General features: G+C 38.7%; 2 protein-coding genes across 13 annotated transcripts in view; one reads left to right on the forward strand and one right to left on the reverse strand.

The window, feature by feature from the left end:
* The window catches only part of LOC122402145 (tyrosine-protein phosphatase Lar), a 564,511-nt gene that overhangs the window by 208,941 nt on the left and 333,986 nt on the right, over positions 1-21,584 (forward strand). The gene's annotated exons all lie outside the window — the stretch shown is intronic.
* On the reverse strand, positions 15,192-17,577 carry LOC122402146. The gene has a single exon (XM_043404725.1). The coding sequence runs from the start codon at positions 16,912-16,914 to the stop codon at positions 15,919-15,921; it is 996 nt and encodes a 331-aa protein (XP_043260660.1). The 5' UTR covers positions 16,915-17,577; the 3' UTR covers positions 15,192-15,918.

Consider the following 21,584-nt stretch of genomic DNA (forward strand, 5'->3'; position numbering starts at 1 on the left):
AAAATTTAAACGAGTTTACTATTACATACGTGATATACAGGAAAGTATAGACATTATATTGGAATTAGTTAACAGAACATAATAAAATAATAAAATTTTTGTAAAGCGATGCGACATAGTCGAAAACCTTAAAATGTGCTGGTTACGCACGTATAATGGTAGGTTGAAAAAATTGGGTCTCGTCCGATCCTAGCATGGGTGATCGCTTAGGAAAACATCCACGTATCGTTGATTTTTATACAGGGTGTACGGCCACTCCTGAAAAATTTTAATGGGAGATTCTAGAGGCCAAAATAAGACTTGACTGAGGCTACATTAAAAAGTTATTAAGAAATTAAATTAAAAAATTTCAAATTGTTCTAAAAAAATTATGTTCAGTTGCAAGGGTCGATTACAATCATTCTTGGTCATTACACATACCCACGAAATCCTACACATTATCGAGAAAAAAATTCCTTAGCGAAAATCTAATGTGAGGCCAAAAATGCTTCCCTGAAATTTCATGCGAAACTTTAAAATCTCATAACTCCTGAACGGATTGGACGATTTTAATGTTTCGGAAGGCAAACGACGCGTATTTTAATCAAGAATATGTAGGAATTGTAAAAATATTGGGAAAGTTGCTCCTTAACCCCGTAAAGTGAGAAAAACTCCATAAAAATGGTCTAATTTTCAAACAGCCATAACTCCTACAATAGTGAATATATTTCAATGGAACTTTTTTTGACGTAGAGCTCATAGGTACCTACAAAAAAGTATTAGTCAACTTTTCGGTAGGACGTCAAACAAAATTACAAAAAATCAAAAACGAAGTTTTTAAGAAAAATCGTCGATAGGTGCCCAAATTCGGCAAAATTGAAAAGTTTCAAATCACTTTGGAAAAATTATTTTCGATTGCAAGGGTCAATTACAATTATTTTTGGTGAATGCACATACCTCCGAAATCCTGCGCATTTTTGAGAAAAAAATTCAGTACGGTCGAAACTTTAAACGTTCATAACTTCTTGATGAAGCCTGGTACAAATTGGTATTCTTGATTTTCGTCTTATTTTGGCCCTTAGAATCTCACATTAAAATGTTTCCCAGAGATGGCTGAACACCCTGTATACTGTTTATATTATTTATACGTGTCTATCGGTCTTGAAATTAAGTATCACTTGTCTGGTAATATTGATATTATAACTACTTTGCAAATGGAAGTTAACATAGTGTATTGAGCAACGTCGGTTTGCGTCCGATTATCGACGTTCGCCACGGTTGGTACTAGGATGTGTGACCTGTTGGGAAAACACCCACGTATCGTTGATTTTTATATACTGTTTATATTATTTATATTATTTACACCTGTCTGCCGATCTTGAAATTAAGTATTACCTGCCTGATAATATTGGTATTAGAAAAAACTACTTTGTAAATAGAAGTTAACATAGTGTATGAGCAACGCCGGATCGCGTCCGATTATCGATGTTAACCAATGTTCGATGACCGCTTGTAAAAACACCTCGTGTTTATATTATTTATACCTCTCTGGTAAGCAATTGCTCGTGAATATTTAACAAAAACAATAGTTTTCAATTTCTATAGAAATATTTAAACAAAAAATAGTCAACAATTGTCGATCACGGTAGACGGAGGAGAAGCATCGAAGAAATATATAAAAAACGGGTAAAAATATCTCGAAAAGGGTGGACTCTGGAATCCCATAGTTAATGCAGATCCATCCCTCGGTTCGTTTTCCGTCTGTGTCGTGAAAAGACAAGCTGCCGAGGTCGGGCAAGGAAGATTTCCTCGGAGGTTCGCTCGCTGTCGCGCGTCCTCGAAAAATCATCCTCGAGGGCAGCGGGACGAAAGCTCCGGGCAACCAGATGCTGCGTCGGCTTCCTGTCTATCCATCTATTTATCTTTCCCTCCGGTGACTCCGGGGCCGCGCGTCTCTTTCCCTCGACCGTTTCGTTTTCGATTCGCGGCGCCGTCTCAAAAAATGGAATCGAGGCACTCCTGTCGCCTACCATTCGCGCGTTCCGTGGAAACGCCCCCGTAAGTGCATCAAAATTCGCGGGTCGCCTCGGCCTCGGTTGGGTTTCGAGCAAGTTACGCGCTCTCACTGCCTTTCAGAATGCATCGCGCACAGTCTTTTCCCGTTAGCTACACGCCAGTACCCGGTTCTCTGCGTTACGCTTTTCCCTTCTAGGTAACTTTTACGCCAGAAGTACCGGGAGAGCAAGTCGAGGGAAACGTGAATTTTCTGCTGCCGTTACCTCGCGGAGGGATCGTTACGATTTCAAAAAGGTTACGCCCCGCCTCGTTGAAAAGAAAAAAATAAAAAACATGTCCGACACATTTTTCCAGGTATTACGTCGCTCGAGGGACGGTTCGAATGCTTAGACGGCGCGGGCCGTTTCCACGGCGCTTCGTCAAACTTTATCAGCGTGTATTTTATTAGACGCACCGATGGAAATAGGAAAAAACGTGGCTCCGCAAATGTTTCCCTTCCGCGTTCCGGGCATCGAAAGCTTTGCGGCAGCGAAAACATTTCAACGTTGAACCGCAAACGGGGCTACGTCGCTTCGGTTTGTATCTTCGAATCGTTCGATGATCTCTAAGAGATTATGCCACCTCAGGGCGTTGGGACGGAAAATATTTTCACGATTTTATTTGCAATTCAAACAAATTTTTTCCCCCCTGCGAACGAAACGTGGAAGAAACTTTTAGAGAATATTTTGTATGGTTACATTAAACGCGGGGAAACGAAATGGCGTTGTTGTTGTAGTCCGTAGCCTTCATTATACCGGAATCCGGGAATCAGAGTTCACCCGAGTTTAAAAATCAAAAGTTGAGAAATATTATTATTCCCTATATGAAAACTATGATGTTGTTACCAGATGAATAAGTAAAATCGTGTTTACTGTTTAAGCATTTAATAATCATAAATAAGAAATTAAGACGGGGAACTGCAGGGGATTTTATACTAAACGTGCTGTAAGTCGCATAAAGCTTAATAATTTTTAATTTTGTTTAAATATAGCACAGATCTGGTCGTATCGGAATTGCGTAGAGTAACGTGAAGTAGTATTACTTTATAAAGAAATCAGTTACGAAGCTGTGTGCGACCGTAAAAGAAGATCTGATATTTAAATATCACGCTAAATGTAATATGAAAATAATATCAAGCAGTTTAGTAGTTTATTAGAAGTGTATAGTATAAATGTCATCCAGAGCAAAGTGATAGTATTTAAGCTGAAAAATATAGTTTTGAAAAAAGTGGTACAGTGTATCAACGTTTGATATCTACAAAACAGTTCCATCATCGTCATATTTATACTTTGGACTAATTTGTAACAACTTTCCCATCATTTTTCGAGGAACCTATAACATTTTGTATTCATACGAAGGCACCTATAGATCCTTTACGAATTTCTCGTTTCCAAACGACGCCAAAAACGGTCATTGTTCACCATCCTTCAAAGAAATTTTTATCGTCGAGCAACGAAATGCAACCGTAACCCCATAATCGACTCCGGCGCGACGGGAGAAGTCGAAGCCCCGAAAGTTGTTTACCGCGGGTAAAAGTTCTGCGTTCCCGATAACGATCCGGGTATCCTAAACCTACAACGCGGCACGCGCAGTCGGTGATGTAACCAGACATGTAATCCTTGCATTCAACTTTTCTGCGTGGGTTTCCGGGGCAACGAACCCTCGAATCGCGTACGCGTGAACGTGGCCGGTAACCAAGGAGCGCTTTAAAAATATTTGCACGCGAAATTTCTCCGACCGGACGAACGTTCACGTCGGCGCGAAAAACCCCCGTTTCGAAATCATCGGGGGCAGGTTTTTTTTATTTTTATTCGACGCGCCTCGGTTGACTGGCTTCGTTTTCTGGATTCAGCCGGGTCCGTGGCGTTATTTATCGTCGCGGCAGACGCGATAATTTACATTTCGCTCGCGTTACGACCCGGGGAAACCGTCGCGCGTTGGCTGTCGTTGTTTTTATCGGTAATTGACAGAGTAGACCGGGACGAAACGAGCGAACGCCTCCGAAAGGGACAGGAACGGTCAAAGCTTAACGCGGCCCGACGCCATGGCGGACAAACTGACAGCGGCGATAAGCAAAGAGCGCCGCTGCTAACGATACGCGACAGCCTTCCGCCGCGGTGATTCTTCGTTTGCCAATTTTTCAATTTCGTTCCGTCGATGTTCCCCGGTAAATTTCATCGAACCTCTAATTCCCCGTTAATTGGAAAAACGAAGGCGTGGACGCGCGTTCTCTCTCGCGCGAGGGAGGCAGCGGCGGACGAAAGGTGGCTGGAGAGAGGAAAAGTTCGTTAGGAGCGTTTCAACTTTCAATTCCGAGGTTCGCCCTCTCCCTCCCCGACCGGAAGTTTCGGGTCGCGCGCGGTCGTGAACCGCGAAAGCCTACAACTGACGTTAACGATAAGGAAGGTAACCCGGTCGGGAGAAGTTTATCGACGTTAAAGAAAGGCGAGCGAGCGCGTACGGGCTGCTCGGGATTTCCGGATAACGAAGGGCTAAGAAAGGTCGGGGGGCGAGGCGTTGGCGGTCGCGGTCGCGATAGCTTATTCCCACGCGTGGGAGTGTGTGTGTGGCAAGCACAGGTATGCTGGCTTCCATAAGTCACCGGACATTTTGCTCGCGCGTCTTGGAAAATGCAAATTAAGGATGGAATTTTTCCGAAGCGGACTTCATTATCTCGCTTTCTTACGGTTTAAGTTAGTACTTTGGCGCGAATTTTACGACGGTTGCGTAAAATTAAAATAAATGTGCCCTGGAGATAATATTGTATGAAACGGGATACGTACTGTGTCTCGATCGAAGCTTCGTTTATGATGACGCAAGTTGAATTTAGATAATATATGAACGAAATTTAAATTATAGGTGTTTGTATGTTTTTGTGGAAGTCACACGATTGCGTCGACATTTCCCGTTGTTCGTACTAATACCAAATCTCGGAGTGTAGGGACTCGTGGACAATTCTACAGAAAGGTTGGAATGGCATTAATGAAGAAAATATCTACTAGCAAACAATTGTTGCTAAAATTCTATCGTTAATATGATGGATCGTAAAACGAAAATTTTGAATTTTCTTGCTAACATTTTGGTAAGATTCATGACTAGACTTAGTTTATATATGCGCTAATATAATAAAATATCCTGAAGAACAAGTAGTAAAAGTAGCTCTACAACCGCCTCGATACGTAATCGCCACTTTTCAACATTTTCTGCAATCTCTTTTATTTTCTATAACCGAATTTTTCAATCTAAAAATCTGATAAAATTCCACAACGTGTGCCCCGATATCCGAAATATCTCTGAATTTTTCCACATTTTTGCATCGACTGGAACAAAAGTGACTGCGTAAAAACATGATTTCCTTTATCACCCCCACGGTCGAAATTTCAATTTAAAAATCGCCACAATTTTCTTTCGATAAGCCACCCAGTGGCCTTTATTTTCTCTACCCTTTAAGAGCGTCGCTTCCCAATGTCGAATTCTTTTTATTCCCCGTTCGTCAGCTATCGAATGAGTCCTGGAGGGGGAGTGTAGGTCCAAGTGGCACGCGGGAGGGTCACCGGGTGATAAAGTAAAAAAGTTACTCGAGCTATTTTATGGGATCCCTCGACGGGAGGTCTGCCGCGATCCTTGGCAGGCGGTAGGGTAGGTTGCAACCGCCAGCATCGTCCCCCTTCCCGTCTTGCAGCGCATCCACCGTCGTTTCGTTCTTCCTGTCCACCCCCTCGCGCAGGCTTTTACGGTATCGAACGAGTGTCGTCGGGATAAGCTCGAGGTTGGCCTAGACTCGCAGCAGGTATCACGCCGTAGAACGCTGCCAACCGATGGGGGACCGGGGTAGGGCGGAGGGAACAGGGACGAGGTCTGGCTTGGCCGCAACATTCTCGGGTTTACACCCCCGTCGTGAACTTCCCCCCGGATCCGGGATTAGCCGTGGTAGGCGGCAAACGTTCGTTCGGAAGTTAAACTGATTTTCCCTGTGGCATCGAACGACGCGAAACGCGTGCGGGGCTTCGACAGACGCCTAGACTCCCACCGGTTTCTTTCGTCGAATCGCAATCTCCCGCAAACCGATTCCCGTGATTCGTAATTGCCACCTCCGGGGGAAACGAGTCGAAGGAAAACGTCGTCGTCGTAGTCGTTGTCGCGAGGAAATATCGCGGGCACGAGGCGTTAATAATATCGAGTAGTCGCGTGGGCGGGGAGGGCGACGGGAGAACCGGGAAAGCCTTCGGAGATCGGTATGCGACAGAGGCGGTTACTTTCCGTCCCACCAAGACGTTGATAGCGTCGATGTATCGAGAATTTTCTCGGTCTATTTTGCCCCCGCTGTTTCTATTCCTCTTCGTCCGAGGCGCAATTTATGGGGCGGCGAAGTGCAGTTCGCTGTTCCCATCCGGTTCGAAGTGTCATCAGGCATACGCTTGCACGCGCGAAATCGATGTAATTGACGTACGTATATACAGGTTGGAAAAGAAGTCTAAGACCCCTCGCGAGAAATAGACAATACTTAATCAACGTACAGTGCCGGCCACGTGCTTAAGAACACTTATTTAAATCGAATTTATTTACGCGTTGACCCTCTGCGCTCCACTGACGCTAACGCAAATTTAATACAGGAAATATACGAAGAAAAATGTAGTTTTTTATTTTCAAAAGACACATCACAAAAGTAATTTATATAAGTTAAGACATAATAGTTACGTAAACTAAAATAATATTTTTTAATTGACGTGTCTTAAGAACATATTGAAATTTATTTAAGCCTGAAAAATTCAGCACTTGAATAATTTACATAGTCAAACGTTAAACAGTAAATTAATTTACTCCACGCAATGACTAAAAATATTTTGTACTCCTCTCGTCCAGTACTACGAAGCCTCCAAAAGTCTCAAATTCTGTTTTTAACATCCCCATTCAAATTCGGCGCCTTTCAGCGCGATATTCGATCGAAGGATCTTTCGAAGCCTTTTCGAAGATCACGAGAACTCGGCTGGCACCGTCGCTGAATCCGTTTCCCGGCAAATAAAAACGCGAAAAGCTATACTTTACAAAGGAGTTGTTATCGGGAGTTGTTATAGCGTAGCGGCTATTAAATGAGAGGCGTAAATGCATTACATTGCATATGCATGATCCTTCCTCGTTTCATAAGCACGAAACTGGAATAGCATCGGACGCGCTTTTCTTCTTCCCCTTGTTGGCAAATGGACTACGTTGAAAAGTCATAAGCAAACGTGTTGAATGATTTTCACTGTATCTCGTAGCGTCGTTCGATCGATTCGTCGTGGAATCTCGCGTTTTGCATTTTTTAGCGATAGCTTATTATCATATAATTTCTCTATCGACTCGGGGCAAGTATCTTTTCCCTCTTTCAATTACGAAATTCTGAGCGTCTGCCTCGCAAGAGAAACGAGCTAACCGACCCTTACCAAAAGATCGTTGCTGTTGTAGGAAATTAATATTGCAAGAACTAGGTGAAGGAAAATGAAAAACTTCATACAATCTAATACATATATACGTGTAACAGAGTAATTTTTGAAACTGAGACAAGCTGTTTTCCAAGTAAAAATACGAGAAATTGATATGGGAAAAAGATGACAAATCCCCCAATAAAGGCTACTTTTGTCAACTTAAATTTGTCTTTTTCAGTGTGTACGTCTTTCATTCTGTTTGTGCAAATATTATTAAGGCATAACCATCGAAGAATAATTTATCGAAGACCTTGACTTTCGTGTAGAAATTCTATTCACGGTATTTGATCAAGCTGACGATTTGTAAGCACATTTAACTCAGTTCATAATAGATTTGCGTCTTGAGTGTTCTAGCTATCTACAGTTTGCTTATTAACCCCTTGCCTTACGATTTACTTTCGAGCAAACGTACTCGTCCAGACAATTTAATTTGATCGCTGTGCGCGCAACTGTTATAAATGAAAGTAACGTGTTTCAGTTTTAATTAAATTCTCCGAACTATTCTCAAATCTGATATCTAAATGCGTTAAATATTTTGACGGGTACAAAGTTAGATCCGGTACGGAGATTCGTCATTTCCGTTCAAGGAATTAATTTTGTTAAATCAAATCAATTTAAAATGTATCGTAATGTTTTGAGGAAAGTTCATATTAAATTCAATTTCGATATTAAATAATCGTATACGTTGGGAAAAACTCGTTTTAAGTTCATTGTCGATAGAAAAATTTAAAATTGAATATGAAAGTAATAACAAGAACATTTATACGCTCATTGAATTCGTGAAGTTCAATAAAAAAGGAAAAATGAGGTACATCGTATCAAATATGCTATTAAAAATTGAAAAGAAACGGGGAAACGAAGTTTGTTTGCGGCCTTTTGTTTCCATCTATGAGAAGTAAATGAATACAAGAAAATAAAAATACACGTATAACTTTTGAACGATTGAAGATAATTTAATCCGTGTAAACGTTGAAAAACAGTAAAACATCATTGTTTACGAACGATATATCGTTGAAATTTTACGATTTATACCTATTTGTCTCATTTATTCGACCAAAATAAATTTATTTTAATCGTTATTGCAACAATATACATATATTATATTGATCGATTTTTATGAAGAATTATTTCACTTATACTTCGATACATGTCCTTTCAGATAACATAATTGAGATGTTGGGATAATTTATGGTGTACAAAATACGTTTAATTCGTTTCGCGTATTATGCACGCAATAACGAACTCGACGCGAATATATTCTATTTATAAGGTTCATCAACAGAAAATAGCGTAAGTCTGTTCTTCGAGCGTTTAAAAGATGCCGAAACTGTGCTATTTTCGAGTTTTTCATTAACAAGTATTTTATTCGAAATTTTCTCTAATTGAATCCACATAATCTACCACTGAAAATATGAAAAATATGTTATACGAAATTTGTTAACGCTTTGTTACAAAATTATAAATTATAGGCAAATATTGTACGTGTTAATAAATATGCTGACATTTTCGTACAGCAGATTAAACTTATTGTCGTCATATTTTTCATTTGAAAGTTCTTTTAGCATTTTAATGCTATTACGCGATATTAATGACTCGCACGGTACTATATACGATAACTGAAAAGCAACCGTGGCTATAGTGAATCATTAGAAGACGAGAAATATTATGAAAGTACAGGCAAAGTAAACACTATCGTATTATTAAACTTGGAATATGCTGTTACGCGGATATTCAGATTACATTCAATATTTGCCTATAACTTTCTAACAAAGCGTTTTCAAACAGACTTCATGTAACATGTTCTTATTTTAGTTTATAGACTACGATTAACCTACGTTATGATTACTAATTATGATTGTGTATGTAATCTTGCAGGGATATTAATAGTTTTATCGCAAACAAGTCGTATAATAAATAGGAATTACTGAAACTTCTTTGGTTATGTAGAGTCAAAGTAAATGTGAAAATAAACATAGAAGACAGTAAAAATTATAGTAGCTGGTATAGTCATTGGATAGAGGATGAAATGCCCTTTAAAACGAGCGTTCGGACAAATCGATAGCTTTATTAGTTCCGGAGATATGAGGATTTTAGTTTTGCGTCGATGCGGTGGCTAGTTCCGGAAATACGAGGGTCCGAGCGTTTGTTTACGTTTCATTGACGTGAGGCGAATGGCCTTGCGCGCGTAGATAGTAAAGAGTGCGCAGTAAATTCTTGAAAATACTACGTTTCCGCGTCACGCAATTGTCGGATCGCCAAAAATCAAAAGCCATTTTAAAGGGGAAGGTCTACCGCTTCCAACGATGGCTCAATAATGGATAAAACACTAATAGTTTCGAAACAGCACGCGTCTAATGTTTTAGTATTTTTAATACGCGTTAATAGGCTATTGCACGTAAGACAGACGGAGACATAGTGAAGTTTTAAAAATTACGCTTCTCTTTACACGATGATATCTCAAAAACGGAAAGTCGGATCGACATAAACCAAAAACTATTTTAAAGGGGAGTCTTTGCCGCTTCTAACAGTGGCTCAATAATTAATAAAATACTAATAGTTTCGGAACTGCACGCATGTAAAGTTTTTATATTTTCAATACCCGATGTTAGACTGTTCCAAGACAGTGGACGTTAAACCCGTGTATTTTATTTGTTAACAATTGAAAGAGTTGGCATACTTTCGCGACCAAACTGGAAACAATATTTCGTTGATTTAAAATAATTCTACCCCGCGGAAAGTGGAAAGTCCGATTCCCGAAAAATTACAACTAATCCGGCGTACTGAAATTCCCACATACCTTCCGCGACGTTTTTGATTTACTAAACGTACGGCGACGCGGGCTGTTCGTTTTGTTCCTGGGTGCGTCTAAATTATTTCACTACTTTTTCTCGGGCGAGAGATGCTTTACCAGGGGCGCAAAAAATCAGGGAAAGCGAAACAAACGAGCCCGGCGTGTATTTCGGCCGCGCAATTCCTCGGGCAGGAAAATAAATTAATCTTAAATAATTAAATTTCGCGGATGTCGCTAAATATACGAGTCTGGTTTTCGGGGAAAGGTTTGCCGCGGGTTTCGCGTTGCAAAGTTTCGCTTTTACATCGCTCGAAGGTGGAAACGGTACTTTGGGCTTTTAACGGGACTAACTCCCGTTGCCAGTATATTATCGGACGAATTTATATCGTCGGTCGAAACGGATGGCCCCCAAAGCGTGCGGAACATTCCTGAAATTTCGAATATTAAATTTATGATGGATCGCTGCCTTTCGCGAGGGTCTGCCGTTTTCCGAGAGTAGAGTCGAGGGAAGCTGATCCCGTGGGAGACTCGGCGAGGATGGAAGTCGGAAAATAAAGAGGCCGAAGTAACGTTGTCGTCGGGAAAGATAAACGTTTCGTCGCCGCTTCTTTTTCTAAATGCGACTCCCGAAGAGGCGCGATCAATCCGTCGTTCCCGGGCCCATTTATCGATGACAATGGCAAATACTGCTTCAGCACACGCAATCTACGCCACCGTAACGAACTCCGTATAACGTTTTGTCCTTGCTTTTCGAATTTAGAAGTTCCCCTTAAATATTCTGATAATAAGTGTATGTCAGGGAGATATTCTAGTTTAGCGTATTATTTTTTTGAATTCTTAAGAATTTTTCTACAAATACGATATCTTGCATATAGATTTATTTATGTTTTATAAATGTTCACAATTTTTTTGAAGGGAAAATAATCAAAACTTAGCGAATTATATGTCACTGAACAAGGTTTCTTTTAGACAAAGTGTCCCACTGGATTGCGATCACTCTGCTTGTTTGAAATGGAAAAATTAATAGGATTCTTGATTAGTATGATTGTGATTATGGTATGAATCGAAATTATAAAAAAAGAATTTTTCTCATTGGCTTTCCCTAAAACCACTAATAAGACCAAAAAAATTGAAACTTTAGAACAGCCCCTTCTTTTCAATCGTTTGTTTCGGAAAACGGTTTGGATCCTAAGAAAATCGAATCAGAAACTTTGTTAACGTCGCTTTATTTTACTTTTGTATGGAATTTTTATCAGATTTTATCTGCAAAAGGTATTTAATAAAATAACCGATTCTTGTCAGATTCTCTGCTTCGAATATAAAAGATGAAAAATTAAATTGCACGAACGAAAGGTAAAAATATTTAAAAAGTAAGATGTGAATTTCACAATGGACTGTATTATTGTTTAGTACAAAATGGATGATTTATTATTTTGAAACTTTGTGTAATAAAAAAGTCACGTGAAAAGATATAATTATTATTGATTTATCATCATTAATTCATTAGAAAAAATATAAAATATATTACTTAAGTGGCTTTTTCGATAAATAATAAAATTAAGTAGATTAGTTAAAACATCGGTCATTTTCTCTTGCCTTATTATTCCTTATTATTATTTTCCTAAATAACTATCTATGTTGTTAACGAACGTGTGAATTTGGTAGTGTATTTGACAGACGTCTGGAATATATTGCAACCACATTTTTTTTCGTACTACATACAAGATGGTCCACACAAATGTTTCATCCCATAACTCCGTTATCAGTGCATTTAGAGAAAAATGTCAATGAAAGAAAACAAATGGCTCCAAGAGCACTACATTTGTAGGATCGTATTTTTTTTATAAGTGCAATGGTAAAATTGCATTATGCTTTTTTTTCATAAATCGAATCCTTTCATCATTCTGCGGAAAAAAATATTGGGATACAATGATATATTTCATTCGATTGGACAACAAAATGTTATATTACTATGAATTAATTATCAACTTGACGAATCCATAAACAATTATTAATAGTCAAGCTTAAATACGGAATCTTATTTTGAATAAATTCCCTATTATAAATGAATTTAAATATGGATATTTTTTAAGAATCGACTAGTCCTAATTTGCAATTCTTTTTTTTTCACATTTGAAAATGTCCCGTAAACTTTTTCGAAGCTCCAATAACCCATTTTAAAGATGGTTGTCGCTGGCTGTGTTCTTCCAAAGGATTTTTTTCCTGAGTTCTCATTATCAGTCGTCCACTCGATGGCAACTTCGCCGCGACTTGGATTCGTATCGCGTCGTATACTTTAAAACGGTCCATTAGCCGCACGTACGATTACAGTAGGGTTACTTATCGATTACTATTATAATGGGGTTCGAGAAGTGTAGAGGAAGCCGAGGAAGGCAGCGTACGCCTTCCCGGCCCCTTTGCTCGGCTCGTGGTCGCATTTGTATGGACGGCGCAGGAGAGTGTGTCGCCGTTCCACATAGTAGCACCATAATTCGCAATAACTGCCGTAATAACCGTACCTCCTTACAGGCTCGAATACTATCGCGGTAATTGCCGCGGTAAAAATGCTTCAACATCGTTTTCCTTCTCTTTTCGAAGCAAGTTTTTTCGTGTGCATAGCCTCGTTCTACGAGGGGATCGTTACAGTGACACAGTGTGGGTCCGAAAGTCCCCAAACCCACAAAAAGAAAAGGAATCGTTAACACCGAAATGGTACCAAGGTTGGTAGGACAAGGTTCGAGATTTCTAGAAGGGTCACTTCACGCCAAATCAGTCCTTTTCCCTTTGGAATTTTGTTTGAAATTGAATACAGTGTAAATCATACGATATTAGGGCTAGTTCAAGACATCAGTTTGATAGTTTCGAGTTTATTAAACAGATACAGACCTCTAAAAACTCTTGAAGAACTTTTGTGAAAATGGGTCATACTTCGGAATTTTTATCTCGAAAACTATTTATCGTATCGAGATATATTTTCTTTTAGTTTTATTTGGAAGGGACTTACCTTTCTAAATAAATGTTTTCCAGAATGAAGAATAAATTTTCCAACGTCGAAAATAATAAATAAATTTTTATTTTTTAAATATAGGTTTGAGGTCGCGTTTTTAAAAATTTGGAAGAAATTGGAAACTACCTCTAATACCGTATGATCTAATTCTTATTCCAGAATGACCCACGAATATTTAAAATTCTCAGATGCATCTGAGATTCTCGGAAAAAGTACAATTTAAAAAATTCAAAAATTATAAAAGCTGATGGAGTAAAAATAAATGCATCCAATCAGTAATAAAAATTGTACAAACGATATTATATGCGCGTATTACTAATTCGATGCATCATTTTCATTCCGTCTTGCACCTTTCATAACTCTGCAATTTTATAAATTGTAATTTAAATTTTGGGGGAATCCGGACCTTCTTGGAAATCGTGAGATTTTTTCCAAATTGATTCCAAGAAAAATTCTCCTCCCGACTCGACCCGACATTTTCGAGTTCTCGCATACCTCTGCTGGCCGCCAAATGCGAAGATCGCGAGTTCGAATCCCGTATGTGCTTCTTTTTTCCTCGATTCCGGCAATACGACTGAAATTGAGTTTCCCCTGCACCGTCGAAATGTCTATACGAGTGACGACCTCAGAATGCTTACCTAATGCGAGAGTCTTGATCGTTTTATTGGCAACTACGGTAGGACACTCGTATCCATGGAGAGGTATAGGTTTTTAAATTCCCAGCGGGATACCTCAAACGTTTAATATGCTTAAAAAGGGAATTTTTAAACTCATTCTGAAACTAGATTACAGTAAAGTAATATATATATATGAGCCGTCTGTTTTGAAAGTGGCGTAATTCCATTTATGTTCAAATCGAGATATTGAAGGGTTTGCGTTGGATTAAATTTAAAAATATGGGTAACAGATGACATAGTAGAATTATGTTTTTGGGTTTCTAAGGGTGTCAAATTTATCATCCTAATTAGCATAATTAACAGTATTTAAGAAATAACGTGAAATGACGTTTTCAATTCTTAAGAAAGTACAAGTCCATGGGAAAAGTCCCTTGAAATAAAAATAAATGTATACACTTTTATGTTATAAAATCAAAAAAATATTCAACTTATATTCTTTGTTAAATAATTTTTACATTAAAATTAATATTGTTTCATTAATTATTATTCAGTCTTCTCCAGTTTGTGTATGTGGGAGGGATTTAAAATAACTATGGTGTGCAGGTGGTATATATGTAATAAATCCATTAAGTCCTTGTATTTTAGGTTTGTGAGTGGTCTCGTTGTTTTGTGTAGTGATACCAACTTGATATTATTAAAGTTTTTCGGTCTTCCTCGTTGCAGTAGTAAATCCAATGTTTTGAATGGTGCATCCTCGTTTGTTGTCGTTTTGTAGAATAACTTATATGGATCGCTTCTCAAAAATCTCAGCCAACATATTTTAAACCAAGTTACTCTTTTACCGTCAGTATTTTTTCATTTCACATTAATAATTCAACTGGTACTTTGATAATACTATGCAACAAAATAAAAAAGCTGGGATTTCATAAAACTTTATTGCATAATATTTTCCATATCCATTTGAAACTCTCACAATGGGACTTACACCACTTTCAAAATAAACTTTTTCATCACTTCATTAACCAGCAAATTTTTGTGTTACAAAATCTTAATGATTTTAAATATATTAGTAACATGAAATGCTTCAGAATAAAAAGATCATGTAAAAATGTAACTATTAAGGTAGCTAACTCGATTTTTTTGGAAAATGGACTTACGCAACTTTCAAAATAAACGGCTCATATATAGATTGAGGCTTCGTAAAAAATTTATTAGAAAATTAAATTAAAAAATTTCAATTCATTTTGGGAAAATTCTTTTCGGTTACGGGGGTCAATTACAATAATTTTTTGTCAATAGACATACCCCCGAAATCTTAACCATTTTCGAGAAAATTCTTTACCGAAAATACAATGTCTGACCAGAAACGAACGATTCCCTTGAAATTTCGTGTGTATGTTCAAAAAATCGTAACTTCTGGACGAATTGAAGGATTTTAATGATTCAAAATTCAAACAATGCGTGTTTATGGAGCTCTAGAGCCCCAGACTACTTGTATACCTCGTCTATGGTGAGAACTACTATCGAATTATTTTAACGAATCCTGAATCAACAAATTGGTATTCTTGATTTTCATCCTATTTTGGTCTCTAGAATCTCCCATTAAAATTTTTCCCAGGAGTGGCCGAACTCCCTGTATATTGCAAAGGCCCATAGTAAAGACTCGTGCCTTTTCGAGAACTGAAAATTAACCGTGAATTTTTGTATATATTTTATTTTTGCAACGATGCAGATCGAAAGAGTTGGAATACATTCGCGAGCAACTGTATCTCGCGGCTTTCGCCCCGAAGACGATGCAGCGGCGAGGTCAACGCCTTTCCTCGCCGATGGGTTTCCGAAACCCCGAGGCGCGCTCGTGCGTGTTCCCGTTACATTTTCAATTTTACGTCGCGTCTACTTTCCGCGATGCTTTTTCTCCGTCCGCGCGACGCATCTTGCCTCACGGCTCGATTCGTGACTGTCAGTTCGCCGTGGCGCATGCACCGAAAACTTGTCTGCCGGCTGTCACCGGTAACGTTGTGCAATTGCGCCTAAAGTTTTGTTCCACGGGATCGGGTTACAGGGTTCACGAGGCTCCACCGTGCGATTCGACGCCGGATAGTAAAACCCGGAGAAATCGAATCGACGACTTTCGCGCGGTCGAGAACGTAACGCGAGAACACTGTCTTGGTATTTCATCGTCGAGGTTTCCGTGCGAGAGGGCGGGGGCTTTTGCCGTCTTTTACCGCGGCGCAAACCCTTCCTTGCCGCCGGACGGATCGATAACGCGTACCTTTTCCCATTCGCAAGATTAATAAATCCATTTCCGGGGAGCACTCCTTTGTATCGCTCGCGCAAAAAGTCGGCCTGCGCGAGCCAACGTTCGGAAGAATTTCGATGGAAGCTTGAGGGATCTCGACGTGCCTCTCTGGCTTTACCCCGAGCGCTAGAAATCGATTCTTTTTTTCTTTTAATAATATATACATTATGTAAAATAAGTACCCGGTATTTGTAAATAAAACTCAAATTGCTTACTTGATCATCCAAATTTATTTTGTCGCCTTCAAAGTAGGCCCCATCAGAAGCAATGCACATACGCCAACGCTTCTCCCAGTCTTCGAAACACTTTTTAAACGCTGGAGAAGGTAGCGCTTTCAGCTCCTTCTGCGAATTTTCTTTTATGGCCTCCATCGACTCAAAACGCCTTCCTCGAAGGGGTAATTTGAGTTTCGGAAATAAGAAAAAATCACAGAGGGCCATATCTGATGAATACGGTGCTTGTTCGATCACATTTGTTGAGTTCTTGGCCAAAAATTCGCGTACCAAGATCGATGTGTGCGACGAAGCATTATCGTGGTGCAGAATCCAACAATTGTTTTTCCACACATCTGGCCGTTTCCGACGAATATTTTCACGCAAGCGTCTCATGACGCTGAAATAATATTCTTTATTTACTGTTTGTCCATCTGGAAGGAGTTCCGAATGAACAACACCACGATAATCAAAGAAAACAGTAGGCATAACCTTAATTTTCGAGCGACTTTGACGCGGTTTTTTACGGGTTGGTTCATTTTCTGAGCGATATTCCGAAGATTGTTGACTTGTTTACATATCGTACTCATAAATCCATGTTTCGTCACCGGCTATGATGCGTTTCATGAAAGTAAAGTCACTAGAAACTCGTGAAATCATGTCTTCAGCAACTGCTTTTCGATGTTCTTTTTGCAGAAAATTCAGCTCCTTCGGAACAAGTCGTGCAGCGACGTGTCTCATGCCCAAAACTTCAGTTAAAATGTTACGCACGGACATGTGAGACATTTCCACTTCATGAGCCACCTCTCTAACACTCAGGCGACGATTATCGATGACCATTTTTTATTATCTTTTCGATGTTTTTGTCAGTCGAAACCATTGACGGTCAGCCGGCACGCGGCAAATCTTGCACTTCTTCTCGGCCCTCTTTAAATGTCTTGTACCATTCGTATGTTTGCGTTTTTTATAGGCATCACTTACCATATGCTTTCTCTAACATTTTTAACGCTTCCATCGCAAAAATCGCAGAGCACACTCGAGATCGACTGGTGTAAATAACTGCCGTGAACACACTGGTTGTCATATTGCGATCAAATTTAGCGTAACAACTGAATACAATGTTGCTTCACTGTGGAATTTGAAAGTGAGAAATTCCGGGAACTTATTTTACAAAATGTATATACATATACAGGGTGTCTCGTAAATAGTGTAAGAACCGGAAATGGAGGTAGATGAGACGATTCTGAACAACAATTTCCTTTGCAAAAATGTTGGATGGTGCTTCATTTTTTAATTATTAACGAAAAACACTGACCAATCACGGCGCTCGAATATTGGCTCGTACAAAATTTCTATAATTCCTCCAAATAATCCAGAATGTATCCCCTCTCCGATCAAATCGATTCGTCGAGTAGTTTTTCCTCGATAAATTCTTGAAGTTGAATTTTCTTTTCTTTTTATTTTTCCAAAATATTTAAGAACTCACTGTTAAATTTTCTACCTTTTTAGCATGTTAATTAATTTTGACAGACAACGCAGGTGTTTGTGTAGGCTTTTATCGTTCCTTAATTCTACTAAAGTATTTTACTTAAATTTTATAATAAAGGCAATCTATATTTCCTTTATTGACTAAATATTGAAGGCATTCAAAATTACTTCATTGGTTAGAAGAGACTTTAAATTATAAACAGGCATGTTTTAATAATCTCAGTAGCTCTATCATACAAGACTCCATTGAAAAGCATATTGATTACTCCTTGTACGGTCAGAATACTGCTGATATTAAAATTTACTTCATTGGCTAGAGACTTTATATTGAGACCAGAAATACATGTTTTTGAGCACTGAATAGATATAGAAATTCATTTATATTTAATGATAATGAACGTCGGTGTACACGAACCATTTACACAATTTATGCAATTGTGGTTCGAATACTCTACGTACAAATCGTTTTCGTATCGTGGTAGATTTCTCGACGAACCATCGTCAAAGTCGAAACTTGAAACATCTTTAACGACGCGTTTAGCACGTTTTCGACCATAAAAGAACGATAAATACCTATTAACAGTATGTACGGGTTCGCGTGTTTAGAAACGGATGTAATATAACCGCGATACGCCCAAACAAAGACGATCGTTTCGTTCGCGATTCTTCTCGGCCGAATCGCCACGGTATTTGCCACTTTGAAAAATTTCCTTGCGTCGCGTGTCTTGTGAAAGAAAGAAACATAAACTAAGAAATCGTTGTGTCGTTCCTTTTCTAAAAGAACGTTCGTTTATATTTGCGTAAGTATGTCACCACGACTCCATCAAAACTTATATATTGTATGCTATTGTACAATTTATAATATTGCATACTAAATGTATCGCACACTAAATTCAAGAAGTTCTTTTGTATTGAATATGTAATAAGACGTAAAACTGCACGGAGAAAAGCCATCTTCCTCAATTTCAGTAATATTTCCGAGTATTTTGCTACGAAAACGTAATGCTTCATTTTAAAGATATGATTATTAGAAATCTTGAATTGTAGCACAAATTCATTTCATTACGGACGAAGTTCCATCGTGCACGCACAAAGGGTTGATTATTGCTAGGGGCGCTTCGATAATAAGCACGAGTATGTAATTATAATTTATATTAAATTTACAATTATTTATTCATCGTTATTGTTTTGCGAACAGAACCGAATCAACTCGAACCATTATGAGCGAAATATAGTATATAGTTTATAGTAATTACATCTTGAAAACGAAGAATGAGCTATAATTACGTTTCACAATAGGATACTTGGAAATGTACCGTCCACAGCATATTTTTAAATTATTACGATCGGCGAGGAAACCCCCATTGTGCAATTTTACTGTAAAACAGGCACATTAGAGGAATGTGATGTTTCTGAATTTCTAAACTTGACGATAAATTTGAAATTGAGATATAATTCTATTGTAACGAAATTCCACTTTATTCGTACGAATATCCTCCCTTTTCAAGACGGATAAATAAATTTCCAAGACCATAAGAAAAATAAAATTATTTCTCTCCTACAAGAATATTCTGTACATTCAGAATTTTATTTTCCGCTGAATACCAAATATGAATATTTAATTTATTCCTCTTCTAGACTGAAAAATTGTTCTCGAGGACAATTCGTATCGATTCTCGATAGGAGAATGTTTTCATATTGGAGCGTTTAATAATTTTAAAATTTCTTTTTTAGGAAATACAAAGTGTTTAATTTTCATTTCATCAGAACTTCTAATAATTTTAGAAATTATTTTGTACGGAAAAAATCTGTGAAAGTTTGTTGTGAAAAATTGTTTAGATTCCTTCCAAAAATCGGATACGACTTCGGAATATCTGTAGAAAGTATCGAAAGTACCTACATCAAAGTTTTAATTAACTGTTTCAAGGAACCGTATCTTTTTGTTGCACCAAAAAGAGTTCGCTTTTACCAATATTACCGCCATAAAAACCGATGGTAAGTTATCCCTTTCAACTAGTATTACAACCACATCCCTGAAATTAACCACGATTACAAAGTTACAAAATTTTATACCGTTAGAATAAAGTCTCGGCGAACCTATCCTTTTTTTTTTGATCGACTCTGTGCATGGCTCTCGAGTTAAATTGGATTATTCGTGGGAGGGGGAGGAGGGAGGGGGAATTCCTATCCGAAGGTTCAAAAACCAGTCAGTGTTTATACGGCCATTATTATTTACGACAAGCATGCAAGTTCTGGAGGAAGCTATGTATCATCGATAGCGTTCGAAGAAAAAGTTCATAAAGGAACGCCCGTGTTCCTCCAGTTTGGAAGATCGAATCGTTCTTTCCGAAGTATCCTGTTACGTAACCGGGGGCAAAATTGTTACGGAAACGCTTCTTCTTATAAAGTGTTCCTACCCCGGGAGTCTTTCTTCGCGACGGTTTTCCGTTTACTTTTCATTTTCTGAGTTAGTTTCGACTCTTCTTCTTCCCCGTCTCGTTCCAGCGTTTCAAAAGTCGCAGTAGACGATCCCAGGGTTTCGGAAGCGATCGGGAAATCCGGTCTCCCTCGGCGAAAGACTTTTTGTATTCCTGATTTCTGTCGGAAGTTACCCGTAAAATCGGCTTATCCGCGAGTTCCCCGCAAAAGAATCTCACCGGGAAGGAAAATTACGCCCTGACTTGCACGCGGTTGACCCTTACAGTTCGTTTCTTCTCTTTCTATCTATCTCTCTGTCTCTCTTACCCGCACTCCTGGCTTTGCTTTCGTTCGAGGAATCTTCACGTTCGTATCTTAACAGCCCATCTACGTTGTCTCGAGTACGTTTTGCGCTTTTCTTCATCCCGTTCGCCTATTCTTTCCCTCGACCGGCCCGTGGAAGTTTATCGCAAGGTTTAACCGTGCGCTATCCTTCCCAATGCTAGAACTGCAAATCATTGAGTGCTATTTCCACTTTGTCGACGATAAAAGAACTCCTACACCGGTGTTTATCCCGTTATTTTCTTTACGTCTACCTCTGTCGTTGATTAGATCCTCTTAATAGCTGTTACATCTAACGTTTGCGCGAGCATAATCGTTACGGTGGTCTGGAGAGTCACAAATTACTGTAAAATATAGTCACGTGTCGTGTAAGCATGAGTTTTCATTCCGAAAAATTGACCATTGATCGTAAAAATGGATCTACAGAAACAGCAGCCTTAATAAGTCACTTGCCATCTTCTCAGCTTTACACAGTAGAGTATTGGATCGACCAATTCACATAAGCACGAGTTTCCATTCCCCAAAAAACTGGCAGTAGATCATAAAAAATGACCCTCCAAAAGAACGTTAACAGGCCACTTTGTGGTCATCTTACCAACTTTACACAGTAGAAATTGCCTCATCAGACAAGCGGGACTGTTTCAAATGCCAAAACATACATTATTCAAACACAATCATTTATAAACATCGTGTCTACCCGTTTACACAATCTTGAACACTCTCTTTACGCATTTAAATAAAATCGTGATCGTGCCATCTTGTCAGTTTTACACAGTAGAGGTAGTCTCTTCAGACAAACAGGACCGTTTCAAATGCCAAAACATACCTATTATTCAAGCACAAACATCGTGCCTACCCATTTACGCCGTCTTTAACACACTTTGAATAAAATTACTTGTAAATGTTATAAT

This window comes from Colletes gigas, unplaced genomic scaffold, assembly GCF_013123115.1.
Source record: "Colletes gigas isolate AHSC1104 unplaced genomic scaffold, ASM1312311v1 Colletes_gigas_Sc00033, whole genome shotgun sequence".
In the NCBI taxonomy this organism is placed as follows: Eukaryota; Metazoa; Arthropoda; class Insecta; order Hymenoptera; family Colletidae; genus Colletes; species Colletes gigas.

Excerpts from the sequence above, each read along its gene's own strand:
- LOC122402146 (XM_043404725.1), bottom strand. The coding sequence starts at position 16,914 with ATGCCTACTGTTTTCTTTGATTATCGTGGTGTTGTTCATTCGGAACTC.